Source organism: Paracoccidioides lutzii (genome assembly GCF_000150705.2).
Source record: "Paracoccidioides lutzii Pb01 unplaced genomic scaffold supercont2.33, whole genome shotgun sequence".
In the NCBI taxonomy this organism is placed as follows: domain Eukaryota; kingdom Fungi; phylum Ascomycota; class Eurotiomycetes; order Onygenales; family Ajellomycetaceae; genus Paracoccidioides; species Paracoccidioides lutzii.
The window spans coordinates 177,826-192,729 of NW_015440979.1; the positions used below are offsets into that span (position 1 = coordinate 177,826).

The following is a 14,904-nucleotide window of genomic DNA, read 5'->3' on the forward strand; positions in this document are numbered from 1 at the left end:
AAGCAGCTCTTGATGTTGCTCTCAGTCAGGACCTGCATCTGAGCTACAGAATAGAGACTCAAAAACTCTTCTTTATCAATATAATTGATCTCAAGCTGCATTTAATTTTTCCATCTGCTGTTCATATGCAGTTTTCAGAGATGAGAAGCAGTCAACATCCAATGACTGAAGAAGATGAGAGGAATGTGATAATATGTAAAGAGCAATGATCTGATTCTCAATGTAAAATTGATTAAATTCAGCTGAGGCATAGCTTTGATGCTAATCTAGAATCAACAGTTGATATTTGCTCTTCATATAAGATAAAGTCTCCTTGTTGAACATCTTTTTCAATCAGTATAAGCTTAGTTGGTCAGTGATTCAGCTATTTTTACTAACTTCAATTACTTAGTCATGTAGTAGTCTTTCTGTCTCATATAAGCAGAATTGATATATCTTTCCTTTGAGAATAATAATTGTATGCAAAGCTTAGTCAGTTGCATTAACTCTAGCAATAATAGTCATTCATTTCCGATCTTCAGACTGTACAAGTTTAGAATTTTCAGCTCTTTCAGATTTAGTCACTACTCTGGCAGTTTTAATTATACTCATTTAAAACTCAGTCTCATTAAAGTTGTAAATATCATCTTTTAGAATTCTATACTTTATAATAGTATTTTGTATGAGTTTAATTCACTCATAGATAATCTCAGGATTCTCAAGCAAGACTCATTGATGATTATACTTATGTGAGAACTTAGATTTCAGCTCATCATAATGCTTGATAAAGTTTTATACCCAGTATTCACTTACTATGAGCACAGGATATATGACTTGATGTTAAAAATCAACACCTGGTTTGGCCAAGTGAACAGTCTATCCCTGAACAGGTGGTGGAGCTGATATTGAAGATAGTACCCTGGTCAGTACTGAAGCACCCAGACCCCAAGCCTAAGCATCAGGCAGATGTGAAATGAAGAGAGATCAAGCTGAATGAGGAGATCAGACAGGAGCATCAGACTCAGCTCCACAGATTGAAAGGGATCACCTCAGTTGTGATGCCTGAGATGAGGCAGGGACTGACCTGGGAGAAGACAGCACCACAGATGATGGATATGAACTTCATTGAGACTGCTTCCTTCCATGGTTATATGAAGAACAAGAAGTCAACAGTCTTCATAACCAGTCTGTATGAAATTGATAAACAGCTTGAGGAGAAGTGGGGTTTAGTGGGAGCTGAGGATGAGTCTGATGAGGAGTTGATCAGCAACTTATCAGAATGATTGAAAGGCTGGGAGGACTGCTTCTCAAAGAAAGCATCAGATGAACTGCCCTATCTACAGAAGAATGTTGATTTTAAAATAGAGCTCCAGCCTGATGTTGACCTCACCCAGGGCATTGGACATGCACCTCTCTATAAGATGAATCTAGAGGAACTAGAGGCAGTGAAGACCTACCTTGAAGTCAACCTAGCAAAGGGTTTCATCACCCCAAGTTCAGCCCCCTACACCTTCTCAATCCTGATTGCCTGTAGTGAGAAGAAGCTACAATTCTGTGTTGACTTTCGCAAGCTGAATGCTATAATCAAACAAGATCAGTATCCCTTGCCCCTGATAGATGAGCTGATGGACTGACTCAATGGGGTGAAATACTTTACAAAGTTAGACATTCGGCAGAGGTTCCATCACATTCAAATGAACTCTGAGTCTGAGGATCTGACCACCTTTAGAACCTGCTACAGGACCTATAAATATTGGGTGGTCCCCTTTGGCCTTACAAATGCCCCTGCCTGCTTTCAATGGTTTGTTAACAGTATCTTCTTTGACTACCTGGACAAGTTTATGACAGCATTCATGGATGATCTTCTAATCTATAGCAAGAATCTGAAGGAGCACAAGCAGCAGGTAAACTCAGTGCTAGACTGACTAAAGACAGCAGATTTGCAAGCCAGCATCCAGAAATGTGAGTTTGCAGTTCAGAGGACAAAATACCTAGAGTTCATCATCAGTACAGAAGGAATTGAGGCAGACTCAGAGAAGATAGCTGTCATTGTGAGATGGCAGGCCCTCATCACAGTCAAAGAAGTTCAGTCATTTCTAGGGTTTAGCAATTTCTACTGACAATTCATAAGGAACTACAGCTGAATCACAAAGCCACTGTATCAATTGACAAAGAAGACTACTTCATTTGTGTGGACATCAGAATGCAAATCAGCCTTTGAAAAACTGAAGAGGCAGCTGGTGAAGGCTCCAACACTGTGTTACTATGACTCTGAGCAGAAGACTCATATTGAGACTGACACCTCTGACAAAGTAGTGGCTGGGATACTAAGTCAAAGATTTGAAAATGATCTTTGACACTCAGTAGCCTTCTATTCAAAGACAATGAACAGTGCAGAGCTTAATTATGAAATTCATGATAAGAAAATACTGACAGTAGTCTGAGTCTTACAAGAATGATGAGCAGAGCTTGAGAAACTACAACAGTAGGAACAATTCAAGATCCTCACTGATCATCACACACTGGAATACTTCATGACTACCAAGAAGCTGAATGCACATCAAGCTCACTGAGCAGAGTTCCTCTCCTGTTTCTACTTTGAGATCAAGTATTAATCAGGCAAGGTCAACCTGCTAGCAGATGCACTGAGCAGGTCTGAGCAGATTAGAAGGCAACAGGATGACTGTATGCAGATTCTTCTAGGACCAGAGACTCTTGACCCTCAGATCACTCTCTCTACAGACATTGCTAGCATCAACTCCTCAGAGAAAGAGAGCATTGCTGAATGCATAGTGTCTCTAAACAAGACAGCCATCTCAATTGAGCCCCTGCAGCAGCAGGCAGATAATGAGAATAGTCCCTATACAATGAAGGACAATGTGCTATGATACAATGGAAGACTAGTGGTGCCTGTTCAGAAAAAGAAAACTCTGATAGTCAAGCTACTGCAGGAAATTCATGATCAAGCTTCAACAGCACACCCTGAAGAATGAAAGACCCTGGCCCTGGTGCAATCATGCTATTGATGGACCACCTGGTGGACAGACATCCTACACTATATTCAGAACTGCCATGTGTGCCAGATCAGTAAAATTTCAAGAGATAAGACTTCTGATTTGCTAAAGTCATTATCAATATCAGAATGGGCATGGCAGCATATTGCAATGAACTTCATGAACATGCTGAAAAGCAAAACAGATTATGATGTCATTTTGATCATAGTATGCTGGCTAAGCAAGAAGACAATCTCCATTTCAATCACTCAGGGAGTTACAGCCCAGGAGCTGGCCTGACTATTCATTTGATTCTACTATTCATACAATGAGGTGCCTGATTCAATTGTCTCTGACTGAGGTCCTCAGTTCATATCAAGCTTTTGGGATGAGTTTACACAGATTCTGGGCATAAAACTGAAACTCTCAATGGCACATCATGCACAAACTGAGGAACAGACAGAAGTGGTGAATCAATACATTGCCACTCATCTTCACCTCTATGTCAGTTACTACCAAGATGACTGAGATGAGTGACTGCTCATTATAGATCATGCCTCTGCAGCTATCTCAAATGCTTCTACAGAGATCTCCTCCTTCCTTGCAGCAAATGGATATGAACCCTGAATGTCATTTGACTGACAACCACTGGTGAAGAAATTGAACATAAATGAGAAAAGAAATTGAGAAGCAGCAAGGAGCTTCATTCACTGAATGAGAGAGATCTGAAACCAGGTGAGTAAAGGCATAAAGACAGCACAGGAACAGATGAAGAGGCAGACTGACAAGCATCATTGAGAGCCTGACTTTGCAGTAGGAGATTTTGTTTATCTAACATTGAAATCATACAAGATGAATTGATCAAGCTGTAAACTGACAGAGCAGAATGCCAGCCCCTTCAGAATCCTGGAAAAGATGAGCAATGCCTACAAACTGGACCTCCTCATAACAATGAAGATTCATTCAATCTTCTCCCCAGACAAGCTATGCAAGGACTCCAGAGACTCTCTACCTGGCCAGACTATCAGACCACCAGACCCAATTGAAATAGATAATGAGAATGAATGAGAAATAGATTGTATACTGACCAGTAGAATAAGCTGGAGCAAGCTGCAGTACCAGGTGTGCTGGAAGGGGTTTGATGAGAATTCTTCATGATACCTCACTCACAACTTCAAAGGATCACCACACGCCATATGTGACTTCCATGAGGCTAACCCTACAAAAGCTGGGCCCCCAAGGCGACTAGATGAGTGGCTGAAGGCATGGGAGACAGACAGCTACCTGAAGGACAAGGTTGATGACAACCTACCGGCATGAGGACATGCCTGCCCCTAGACCGGGGGGTGATGTTAGGCTCAGCGTCCGACCGAAGGCCGGTGCCCGGTTAGACTCAACGTCGGATTAAGCTCAGCGCCTGATTAGGCCTAACCCACATCACATGACCATGTGACCATGCGGGTCGCTCGATTAGGCCTAACCCATATCACATGACCACACAACCATGCAGGTGGTTATAATCCACGCAGGCCCCCAGCACCCCCTTTTCATCCCATCAAGCTTAGTATTTCATTATATAGCAGTTAGCAATGCAGAGAGTCTTTCTTCTTATGCAGCTCGCATTCACTCCCTAACATTTATCTCTGCTTCAATCCTGCTTCAATTTGACCCTGATCATGAGACTATATTGGAAATAGACTTCTCAGATTATGTCTCAGAAGAAGTGCTGCTACAATATGATGAGCAGAGCATTCTACACTCATGTGTCTTCTTCTCTCACAAGCATTCACCTGCAGAATGCAACTACGAGATTCATAATAAGAAGTTATTAGTGATAATTGAATGTTTAAAAGAATGAAATACTGAACTATAAAGTGTAAAGAAATTCAAGATTCTCACAGATTATAAGAATCTAGAATACTTCATGACTACACATAGACTAAATGAAAGACAGCTATGTTGAATGAATATTCTCTATTGATTCAACTTCAGAATTGATTATCAGCCAGAGAAGTTGAACACTGAATCAGACACTATAATGTAAAGAGAGCAGTATATGTCACAGAGTGCTGATGATGAGAGGATCAAGCAGAGACAAGCTTAACTACTTAAGTTTAACATACTGGCACCTGGAATGAAACCAATAGTAGCTGCTGTCAGTGTGAAATCTGAGATGTCTCTTCAAGCTCAGTGAAATGAGATTTATAAAAATGACAAGATTCTGCAGTGTCTGAAGTAAACTCTTTGTGAGAGAAGATTCAGATTTTTTTCTGAACTCAGCATTAAGATCTCTATCTCTGAGTGCTATTTAAATGAGAATGAGAAGCTTCTCTTTCAAGATCATAAGTAAGTGCTAGACTTTGAACCTCTTTAAACCAGGTTAGTGCATGAGGCTCATGACTCATCTCTTACCAGTCATCCTGGGTGAGAGCAAACAGCAGAAGTTCTAAGACATGAGTTCTACTGGTTAGGCTATGTTACTGATGTGAAAAGAATGATCAAGAACTATCATCTTTGCAGATCAAACACTACATAGAGAGATTGACATCAGGAACTGCTTAAGCCTCTTCTCATTCCTGAACACATGTGGCAAGAGCTTTTCATGGACTTTATCATGAACTTATTGAGCTTTAAAGAATACACAAACATCATGATTATAATGAACAGACTGACTAAAGAGGTTATATTAAAAGCAATTAAGAAAACTGATGCAGAGATAGTGACTAGAGTGTTCCTTCACAACATCATCTCTTGACATGACATCTATAAGGTGGTAGTGTCAGATTGAGAGTCAGCTTTCATAAGCATGTTTTGAACTTGAGTGTGTGAGAAATTAGACATTAAGAGATGACTTTTTACAGTCTATCACTCAGAGACTGACAGAGCTACAGAGTGAATGAATCAGACTCTGAAAATCTACTTATACAAGTATGTTAGCTTTTAACAGAATGACTGGCATGAATAACTTCCTCTAGCAGAGCTGACCATCAATAATAGAGATGCTGCCTCAATGAGCATAAGCTCATTCTTTTTAATGCATCTTTTTCATGTCTCCTCCATTGATATAGCTGATGCACCCCCTATTGAAATATCATGTAATCTCATTGAGTTTGTAAATGATTATATGAGGAAGGCCTGTGAAGTGTTGAAGTGAGCTCAAGTAAAAATGATGGATACTCAGCAATCTCAAGAGAAATACATGAATAGATGAAGAGACTCAGCTTCAAGCTTTCAATCTGAAGATAAGATCTGATTGAGCTTAGAGAACATGAGAACTAATCATGTATGCAAGAAGCTAGACATGAAATACAATTAATATACTGTGCTAGAAAAGATAGAATTTCATGCTTACTGACTGAACATCTCACTCAGCATTCACAATATCTTTAATGTAAAGCTTCTACATGCTATGATGACAGATTCTCTGCTTAGTCAGAGGCAAACTGACTGGCAGTCACTCACTATAGAGATCCTGAAAGGACCTGAGTTTGAGATTGAGGAAATTCAGAGTGAATGAACCTATCAGAGGAAAAAGCAATACCTCATTAAATGAGTAGGTTAGGCTGAGTCTACATGAAATGATGTGAGTCTCCTACAAGAAGTGAAGGCCTTGAACACTTGGGAGGCCTCTCAGCAGGCAAAATTAAGTGTAAAGAAGGCTTTAAATAGTCATAAAGACCTGCAACAAAGAGGGAGAAGGGGGGTATTATAAGGGGTTGAACCACTAGATTTGCTCTGACTGACTGACTCAGCCTAGTCATTATTTGCACATGCACATGTGATCATGCTATGTGAGCTTGCTTAAGCTTGAGTTCTCATCTCATTTTTTTCTTCCCTTTCTCAAGCAATTTATCCTTGTTATATAGGAGGACTAGCCTTTAGTTCTTAAAGCTTAACCCTTTACATCTGCAAAGGTCTTAAGATCTGGATAGACCTATTTGAAGGTGGAGAAATGCTTGGTAATGAAGAAGATATACTATTTTATGCAGATAAGAAGCTCATGATGATGATCATTGACAATGCCATATGAATGTAGTGGACCTTTCTATTAGAGTGCCATAATAAAACTCTAAAATATATATGAACCTTAAATCAATTTTGAAGAATCTGCTCAATTACAGTATTGTGATTATTTACTCTGACTGTGATGAGTTGAATTCAAACATCATAGCTATTTATATGATGAGTGAGAGTATTAAATGAAAATCAATCTTACTTCATACTCTGTAGCAAAATGATGTGTCTGAATATTCTATTGGCCTGATTATCAAAAAAATCTGAATGTTATTAATAGATTCCTTCTCTTTCTCTCAGATGTGGGGTAAAGCAGTAATTGCAGTGACTGAAATGCTTAATTTTATGTCAATGTCAGCTAAGCTCTATAATAGTGTAGAGGATTCAGATCTGAAGCTGGTTACTTCATATGAAGCTTGGCTCAAGGCCCTGCCTTCCACATACAGAATTTGCTGATGGGGGTGCAAGACTTATTTAAAAATAGTACTTAAACTGAATATGAAGATGACCTCATAATCACAGAAGCTTATATTCATAGGCTATAGTGGCTTTACTAATTATAAATTGATCAATCCTTCTAATGATCACCTTTATACATTAAAAGATATAATATTTCAAGAATATCTTCATTTAGTAGATTCTCTGACTCTATCTGAGCAAAGTATCAAGAACCTGCCTTCTGTCATCTGTGTAGCTACAGTTGTAATCCTCTTCATTCAATATGATTTATCAACAGATAATTTTATAATGGACAGGAAGTTTCTATCTGCTCTTTTAATATTTCTACACTCTACAAATAATTGATGAATAGACTATAAAATTACTGTATGAATTTCAACATTTTTGATGTGAAACACTACTGTTCTCTCAGAATCTACTTTTGAGATGGAGAATCCTTCAATGCTTATTGAGAATATTACTTCAGTGAGAGAGGCCTCAGTGAGAGGTTTCATCAACAATTTGACTGATATCTCTGCAGATTCTGAGATCACTGTCTTGCCAGTTTCAAAGAATCTCATCCAGGCTCAGATATCTGCAGATTAGAAATATTACTTCTATACCTGTGTTAAAAAGATTAATCACCTCTAGCAGATTGATGCATGGCAGCTAGTTGAAAAAACCTCAGATATAATGATTCTACATGACCAATGAGTATTTGACAAAAAGATTAATAATACAAATAGAATTGAACAATATAAAGCCTACTGAGTAGTCTGCAGCAATTATCAAGAAAAGAATGTCAATTATTCAAAAATATTTACATCAGTTGTATCAGCTTCCACCTTCTGAGCACTTATGGCAATCTTAGTATTCTGAGAATGACATATTCTGCAGATCAACATGGTTACAGCATTCTTAAATGCTCAGCTTTTCATTAATAAATGTATATATATGCACTAACCTGCCAGGTTCTGTGAGGGATGCAGTGATCTGATATGTGAATTAATGCAGAGACTATATGACATGAAGCAAGCAGCACTATTATGATATGAGAAGGTGCAAAAAATACTATTGGAAACATACTTCTGTGTCAGTTCTTATGATACTGGTTTTTTCATAAATGACATCCACAATGTCTATATAATTATTTATATAGATGATGTTTATCTATATAGCCTGAATATATCAGATATTGAATAGACAAAAGCCTAGATCACCACTAATTATGAGATCAAGGATGTGAGTGAATCAAACTAGTATTTGAGAATGAAGATTGATTGAGATGTTAAATCATTATCATTGTCTCAAGCCACTGTTTATAAAGAACCTGCTTGAGAAATTCTCAATGAATGACTACCACCCAACATCCTCCTCTATAGAGGAGAATGTTGATTTCATGAGTGATAATAAAGAATCAATTGCTTATACAGTGGAATTTACATTATATTTCTATAAATCAAAGATTAACTCTCTGCAATATCTCACTGCCAACACACACTCTGATATAAGCTTTGTCACTGACTTCCTAAGAAGATTCAGCTCTTACTTTATCTTGAAAAATTAAGTGGCATTCAAGTGAATTCTTAGATATTTACAAGACACACCTGACATAAGTGTGTTCTACTAAAAAGATGTGGATATAGAATCTGTGATATTCACTGATGCTGATTGAGCAGACTATGATCTGAGTTTCTGCTCCATTATTGAATATGTCATTTATATGATAAAGGGTCTCATTGCTTGGTGAAGTAGCAAGCAGACAGGTGTTTCAAAATCATCTACTGAGGCTGAATATATTGCATTCTCAGAGATTGTCTATGAGCTTGTCTGCTTTTAGAAGTTGCTGAAGGATAATAGCTTCATGCTATTCTGACTCAATAATTTTGATGATAATGACAGTTTGATTAAATCACCAGTTAATAAGCTGATGTATACAATTCAGGCAGATAATAAATCAGTGATTGAACTAATCAAAAGTGAGGCTATTCTATACTAATCTAAGTATATAGAGGTTCACTTTCATATTCTTCAGGATTTTGTCCACATGAATAAGATTTTGATTGATTATATTCTGTCTATCAAGAACACAGCAGACAGGCTGATCAAGTCACTTGAAGTGACTAGATACACTCTATGACAGCAGATATTAGAAGACATGATAAGCAGGTGAAAATGACTATATGGAGAAAATGACTGATTTTTCAACAATATGGGTTTTCCAGTCAAATTATGTACTAATACCTAGTTACAGGCTATTTTTTGTATGTAATCTCAAGTATAGTTACATCAGTGAGTGGGGGTGTCAGGCCTATCTGCCTTCTTATGTAATCTGCACTGTATATAACTTCCGTGTAGCTAGTGATCACTAGCTACACGGAAGTTATATACTTCACATAAGCAATCTATGTGAAGCATAGATTGCTTGATTGATTATGTAGTGATCACTAGCTATGCAGAAGTTATATACAGTGCAGATTACATAAGAAGGCGAATAGGCCTGACAAATTGATGAAGATGATGAAGATGATGAAATTGCAAGATTTTTATCATTTTGATGTTTTTATTGTTTTGGTGTGGTGCACCCACATGAGGTGTGGGTTGCGCAGCGGCATGATTAATTAGCTGTTGAAATGTTTTTCTCTTCCTTGTTTAGGCTCTCCGACTTCGGCAACTGACGCGATTACTTACTCACCGCCCAGTCTCATACATAAAACCTTCAACATTCAAGCATTCAACATACAACAAATGTTCAATGTTCAATATCTCCTGTCCACTGATGCCAAAGTTCTCTTCCAACCCTACTTGATTGACTCTTGAGATATTAACCTAACATACATGCCCATTGCAATTGACCAGGAGTTGGCATAGATAGCTCTCCACTCCCTCAGCTACCTCTTCGAACCATTTACTTTCACCCCGTTTCACGTCATTTCCCCTTATCTACCTTTCAACCACACCCATATCCAACAATGGCTGGGGCTGACAATTCATATTCCCACACCGACAGCTCGTCGGACAAGGCTAAAATCATCCCGAGAAAGACCATGTCCCGTATCGATGTCGTGGGGCACAATCTACCCCCATCTCCAGCGCCCTCCAGCCCGCATGCCTGTAGGCGATATGCGCTGGCGACGGAGCTAGTATATACAGAAGGCAATGACCAGTTCAATTCGAGCAGCATGCCCATCTATCAGGTAAGAGATGCAGAACATGTTGTGTCTGTCTTTTTGTTATGACCAGATTGTTGCTGTTTTCGTGGTGGGGGGTCCCTATGTTACAATCTAAATATTGCCGCAACTTACATATTTTATATCCGTTAGAGCGCAACCTTCAAACAAACTTCTGGCTCTGGCGGTGGAGAATACGACTACACACGATCCGGAAACCCCACTCGAACGCACCTAGAACGACACTTGGCCAAGATCATGTCCGCCGAACGAGCCCTGGCGGTATCCTCCGGCATGGCAGCGTTGGATGTGATCACTCGCCTTCTCACGCCTGGTGACGAAGTCATTACCGGTGACGATTTATACGGTGGCACAAATCGGCTCCTGAAATACCTCTCCACGCATGGCGGCATCATCGTCCACCACGTCGACACCACCCGACCAGAGAAGGTGGCGGAAGTCTTGTCAGCAGCAACAAAGCTAGTATTACTGGAGACGCCTACAAATCCGCTGATCAAGATTGTCGATATCCCTCGAGTCGCAGCATTGGCACACGAAGCAAACCCCAACGCTCTCGTCGCAGTCGATAACACCATGCTCTCCCCACTCCTTCTCAACCCACTCAATCTGGGTGCCGACATTGTCTACGAGAGCGGAACAAAGTACCTGTCAGGTCACCACGACTTGATGGCTGGCGTAATTGCCGTCAACGACATATCCCTAGGCGAAAAACTATACTATCCCATCAACAGTTCTGGCTGCGGCTTATCTCCCTTTGACTCCTGGCTGCTCCTCCGTGGCGTCAAAACACTCAAAGTCCGCATGGAACAACAACAATCCAACGCGCAGCGCATCGCGGAGTTTCTCGAAGAACACGGTTTCCGTGTCAGATACCCGGGCCTCAAATCGCATCCACAATACGGACTTCATCACTCCATGGCCCGGGGATCGGGGGCTGTGCTCTCCTTTGAGACAGGTGATGTTACGATCAGTGAGCGGATTGTGGAGAGTGCCAAGTTGTGGGCGATCAGTGTCAGCTTTGGATGTGTGAATAGTCTTATTAGTATGCCGTGTCGTATGAGCCATGCGAGCATCGATGCGAAGACGAGGAAGGAGAGGGATATGCCAGAGGATCTGATCCGGTTGTGTGTGGGGATCGAGGATGTGGATGACCTGATTGATGATCTGAGACGGGCGGTACGTTTATTTTATTTTATTCGCTCCTTTCCTCTTTCATTCGTTTCTACTTCTTAATTTCAATATTTTGTGGAAAATGGCGTACTAACATCAACCTCATTCAATTGGAATAGCTTGTTCAAGCTAGTGCCGTAAATCTAACTTTAGACGATTTCCAAGCCATAAGTCAACCCCCAGCCCAATCCTGAGATAGGTTTTCATTTACGATGGACCATGCCCCCTCCTCCCCCGTCTCCTTTTCCCAAACAAGCCAACTTCAACTTTTTCTCTCGGATTTGGAGTTAATGATTTTCACTTATGAACCCCGACAATAATTGTATATATACACCCGACGACAGGTCCCGGCGTTATTATTTTGTTATTATGGTAATAAAGCAGGAACAAATCTCCTTGTATACATGTTTTGAATGAGACAAAATACAAAATGTATTGGAAGGAATTCTTGATGACATATCACATATCACATATCACTTAGTTATATTTCATGTTCCCTAGTCCATCCAACCCGTAGATGTATTAAAGAAACTCGAAAAATATGCCAGTAAAGTATCTCCCGGCGTACCAAGTACAGAATCCTCCCCTTTACTCTGTCCCTGTCATTAAACTCATAAAAAAAAAAAAAAAAAATAGACGCTGGCCATTTACATACACACTTCCCTTTCACACCGCATACCTAACGGACGTATACGCCAATCGAATTACCCCAGTACATAACCACAGCAGTCCAAATTTTCCAATATTTGAAAGCGGCCAGAATATAATGCCATTTGATGCTGTCGGAGTTAGTAAACCTTTCCTTGCTCTGAGCCTGTGTCAGCTGACAACCTGGCTGTGATGAATGCCGCTCAGATGAAGTGAGGAACCTGGCCAGTTCGAGGCTATCAGGAAGGATGAACCACACCACAAAGAAGCATGCGACTGGGACACGGTCCTCTAGAATAAAATCCTAGACATTGATAGCGTTAGAAGTAGCTTTAGATATCTGATGGTTCATGCGTAAATACCATCGCCACCCTACCAAATTGCCCGCTCCATCCATTTTCTGTATCCCAAACGCCAACAATCCTGATAATGCGCCAGAGAGGGATGCTGAAGCATAGAAGACGGCCATACGAGATTGGACCTCATATCTTCGATACCAGAGGGTTAGGAGAAAGATAGCTGTTGGGAAGAATCCGGACTAGAATTTCCTATTAGTAACATTTCGTTGAGCTGGCGTCTGGTGAGTTTGGGTTGAAACATACTTCTGTAACACCGAGGAAGAACCTGGCGATAACGAGCCCTGGATAATTTGCAACAATATCCATCAAACTAACGACGATATCTCGAGTAAGCCATATAAAAGTTCATCTAATAGTAACTTTCCTTTTTCTTTGAACTGACATTATTACTGTTCCTCGGCAAAGTAACATCACCGATATCCATTTTGACGGACGTAAAATCTTCAGTACAATGTTGCTTGGTACTGCGAATAGCGCGTATGGAACAAAGAAAACCGTCAAGGCGATATTGTATTGCATGCCCCGAAGCTGGAGATCGTCGTTCATGCCCGCGATTTTGGCATTTCCGACTGTGACTGTGAAATTAACATCGAATTGCCCATGGGCAGTTACACAAACATGATTAAATATGATCGTGAGTAGATGTCCCTCATAAACACATGTACGAAAGCAACCAGACTAATTTATCACTCACTGTTGCTTCTATCAATAAAATGACAAGAGATATAGCACGGCCAGCAAGGGGGAAAGTCGATACTCGATTTTTCTCAAGATCCGTATGGTGTCTTCTTGATTGTATGAATCATGGTCTACCTCTCCTGTAACAGCCTCGGCACTTCATGACCGTCCGAAGAAGACGAATCAACCGTGGCGTTTTCATCTGCATGCTCGACCCTCATTTCCTCACTCTATACAGCAAGAGATATCTCGGGCTAAGCCATTAGGAATTGATCGATGGTCAAGAGGCTGGTGGTGGGAAGAAATGCAAACAATGAACTAAAGAGATCCTGGTAAAACGCAGCTAGAAGAAGTGGACAAGTGCCATGTTATAATGAATCACTCCTTCACTGGAGGTAAACACGGTAGATCTATGCGATAAGATAAGATCATCCTTGACGAAAGCAAGCTGTTGTACACAGTTAACCCAACGGCTCCAACTCCAGCAGGCGTCCATATCACCTTTCAAGAATTTCCAAAGGATTTTAAAACTTCGCAAGGATGCTCAAAGTTATTGTAGGGGCTGGCCAGTAAAATGATTGCTCCCCATTCCTGGTTGTGACAGGTGTCATTGATAGATCAGATAGCATTGCCCGAAAGAAAAAGCATGCTTCTGGTGGTGCCAAAGCGAACAGCTCAGGCATGTGAAACTCCCCAGCAAGCATTTACCCTCGGTAAAAATGAAATTTGACATTGTTTGTCTGTGGGGAAAACGTGGGGCAGCGGGGAGGTTGGTGGGTTTAAAGAGGAATCTGGGAACCTCCAATCTTGGGTTGGCAGTCAATAAGTGATTTTGATAAATTTCGCAGAGAAGTCTACTGCCCTTTTCGATTCAGGGAGGAGTGGGATCCATTTGTTTTTTATTTTATTTTATTTTTTTTTTTCGATGGAAATAAAATCACCGTTCTGACAGCGACTGTTTCTTAAGCCTTGGTTTTCAAAGAGAGTTCATTAAATAGGAGGAGTCGTAGTAAAAAGAACAGAAATCAGGATATCCCACTATATGATATTCCCACCTTTTGAAGATTATGCGTTCTTGGTCTTGTAAGCAGGATTGGTTCAGTACACGAGACAGCGAACCTCAAGACGAGCGGGTGAATTAGTCCTAAGGACGGACGCTTGTCATCACACATCATTGAAGTCCATATAAATTTAACGGAGATAATGAGAAGAGTATGGAGAATTGACTGCAATTCTGTCAGTCTTCCGCTGTATTATTCAAGGCCCTCAAGAGTCGGACAGGCGTTTTCTTCGTCTCCGACCCATGCTGATCCCAGAAGCGGCGGCTAAAGCTGTTCCAGGAGCTGGAGAACTTTTCTCCGCATATTGACTATAATGGTGGTGGTAGAGATAGGACAGAAGCTCCTAGTGTCAATCAATCACAGTCAAATCTCT

General features: G+C 40.4%; 2 protein-coding genes across 2 annotated transcripts; one reads left to right on the forward strand and one right to left on the reverse strand.

Annotated features, from left to right (window-relative positions):
* Positions 1-10,396: 10,396 nt before the first annotated feature.
* Positions 10,397-11,979, forward strand: PAAG_08405 (cystathionine beta-lyase; the record flags this gene model as incomplete). Its single annotated transcript, XM_002789657.2, has 3 exons — positions 10,397-10,621; positions 10,748-11,791; positions 11,905-11,979. 3 exons carry the CDS (start codon positions 10,397-10,399, stop codon positions 11,977-11,979), a joined length of 1,344 nt encoding a protein of 447 aa, XP_002789703.1.
* A 485-nt stretch (positions 11,980-12,464) lies between these two features.
* PAAG_08406 (hypothetical protein) lies at positions 12,465-13,338 on the reverse strand (the record flags this gene model as incomplete). Its single annotated transcript, XM_015846501.1, has 4 exons — positions 12,465-12,737; positions 12,810-12,971; positions 13,036-13,102; positions 13,175-13,338. The coding sequence occupies 4 exons, from the start codon at positions 13,336-13,338 to the stop codon at positions 12,465-12,467; spliced, it is 666 nt and encodes a 221-aa protein (XP_015701165.1).
* Positions 13,339-14,904: the final 1,566 nt, after the last annotated feature.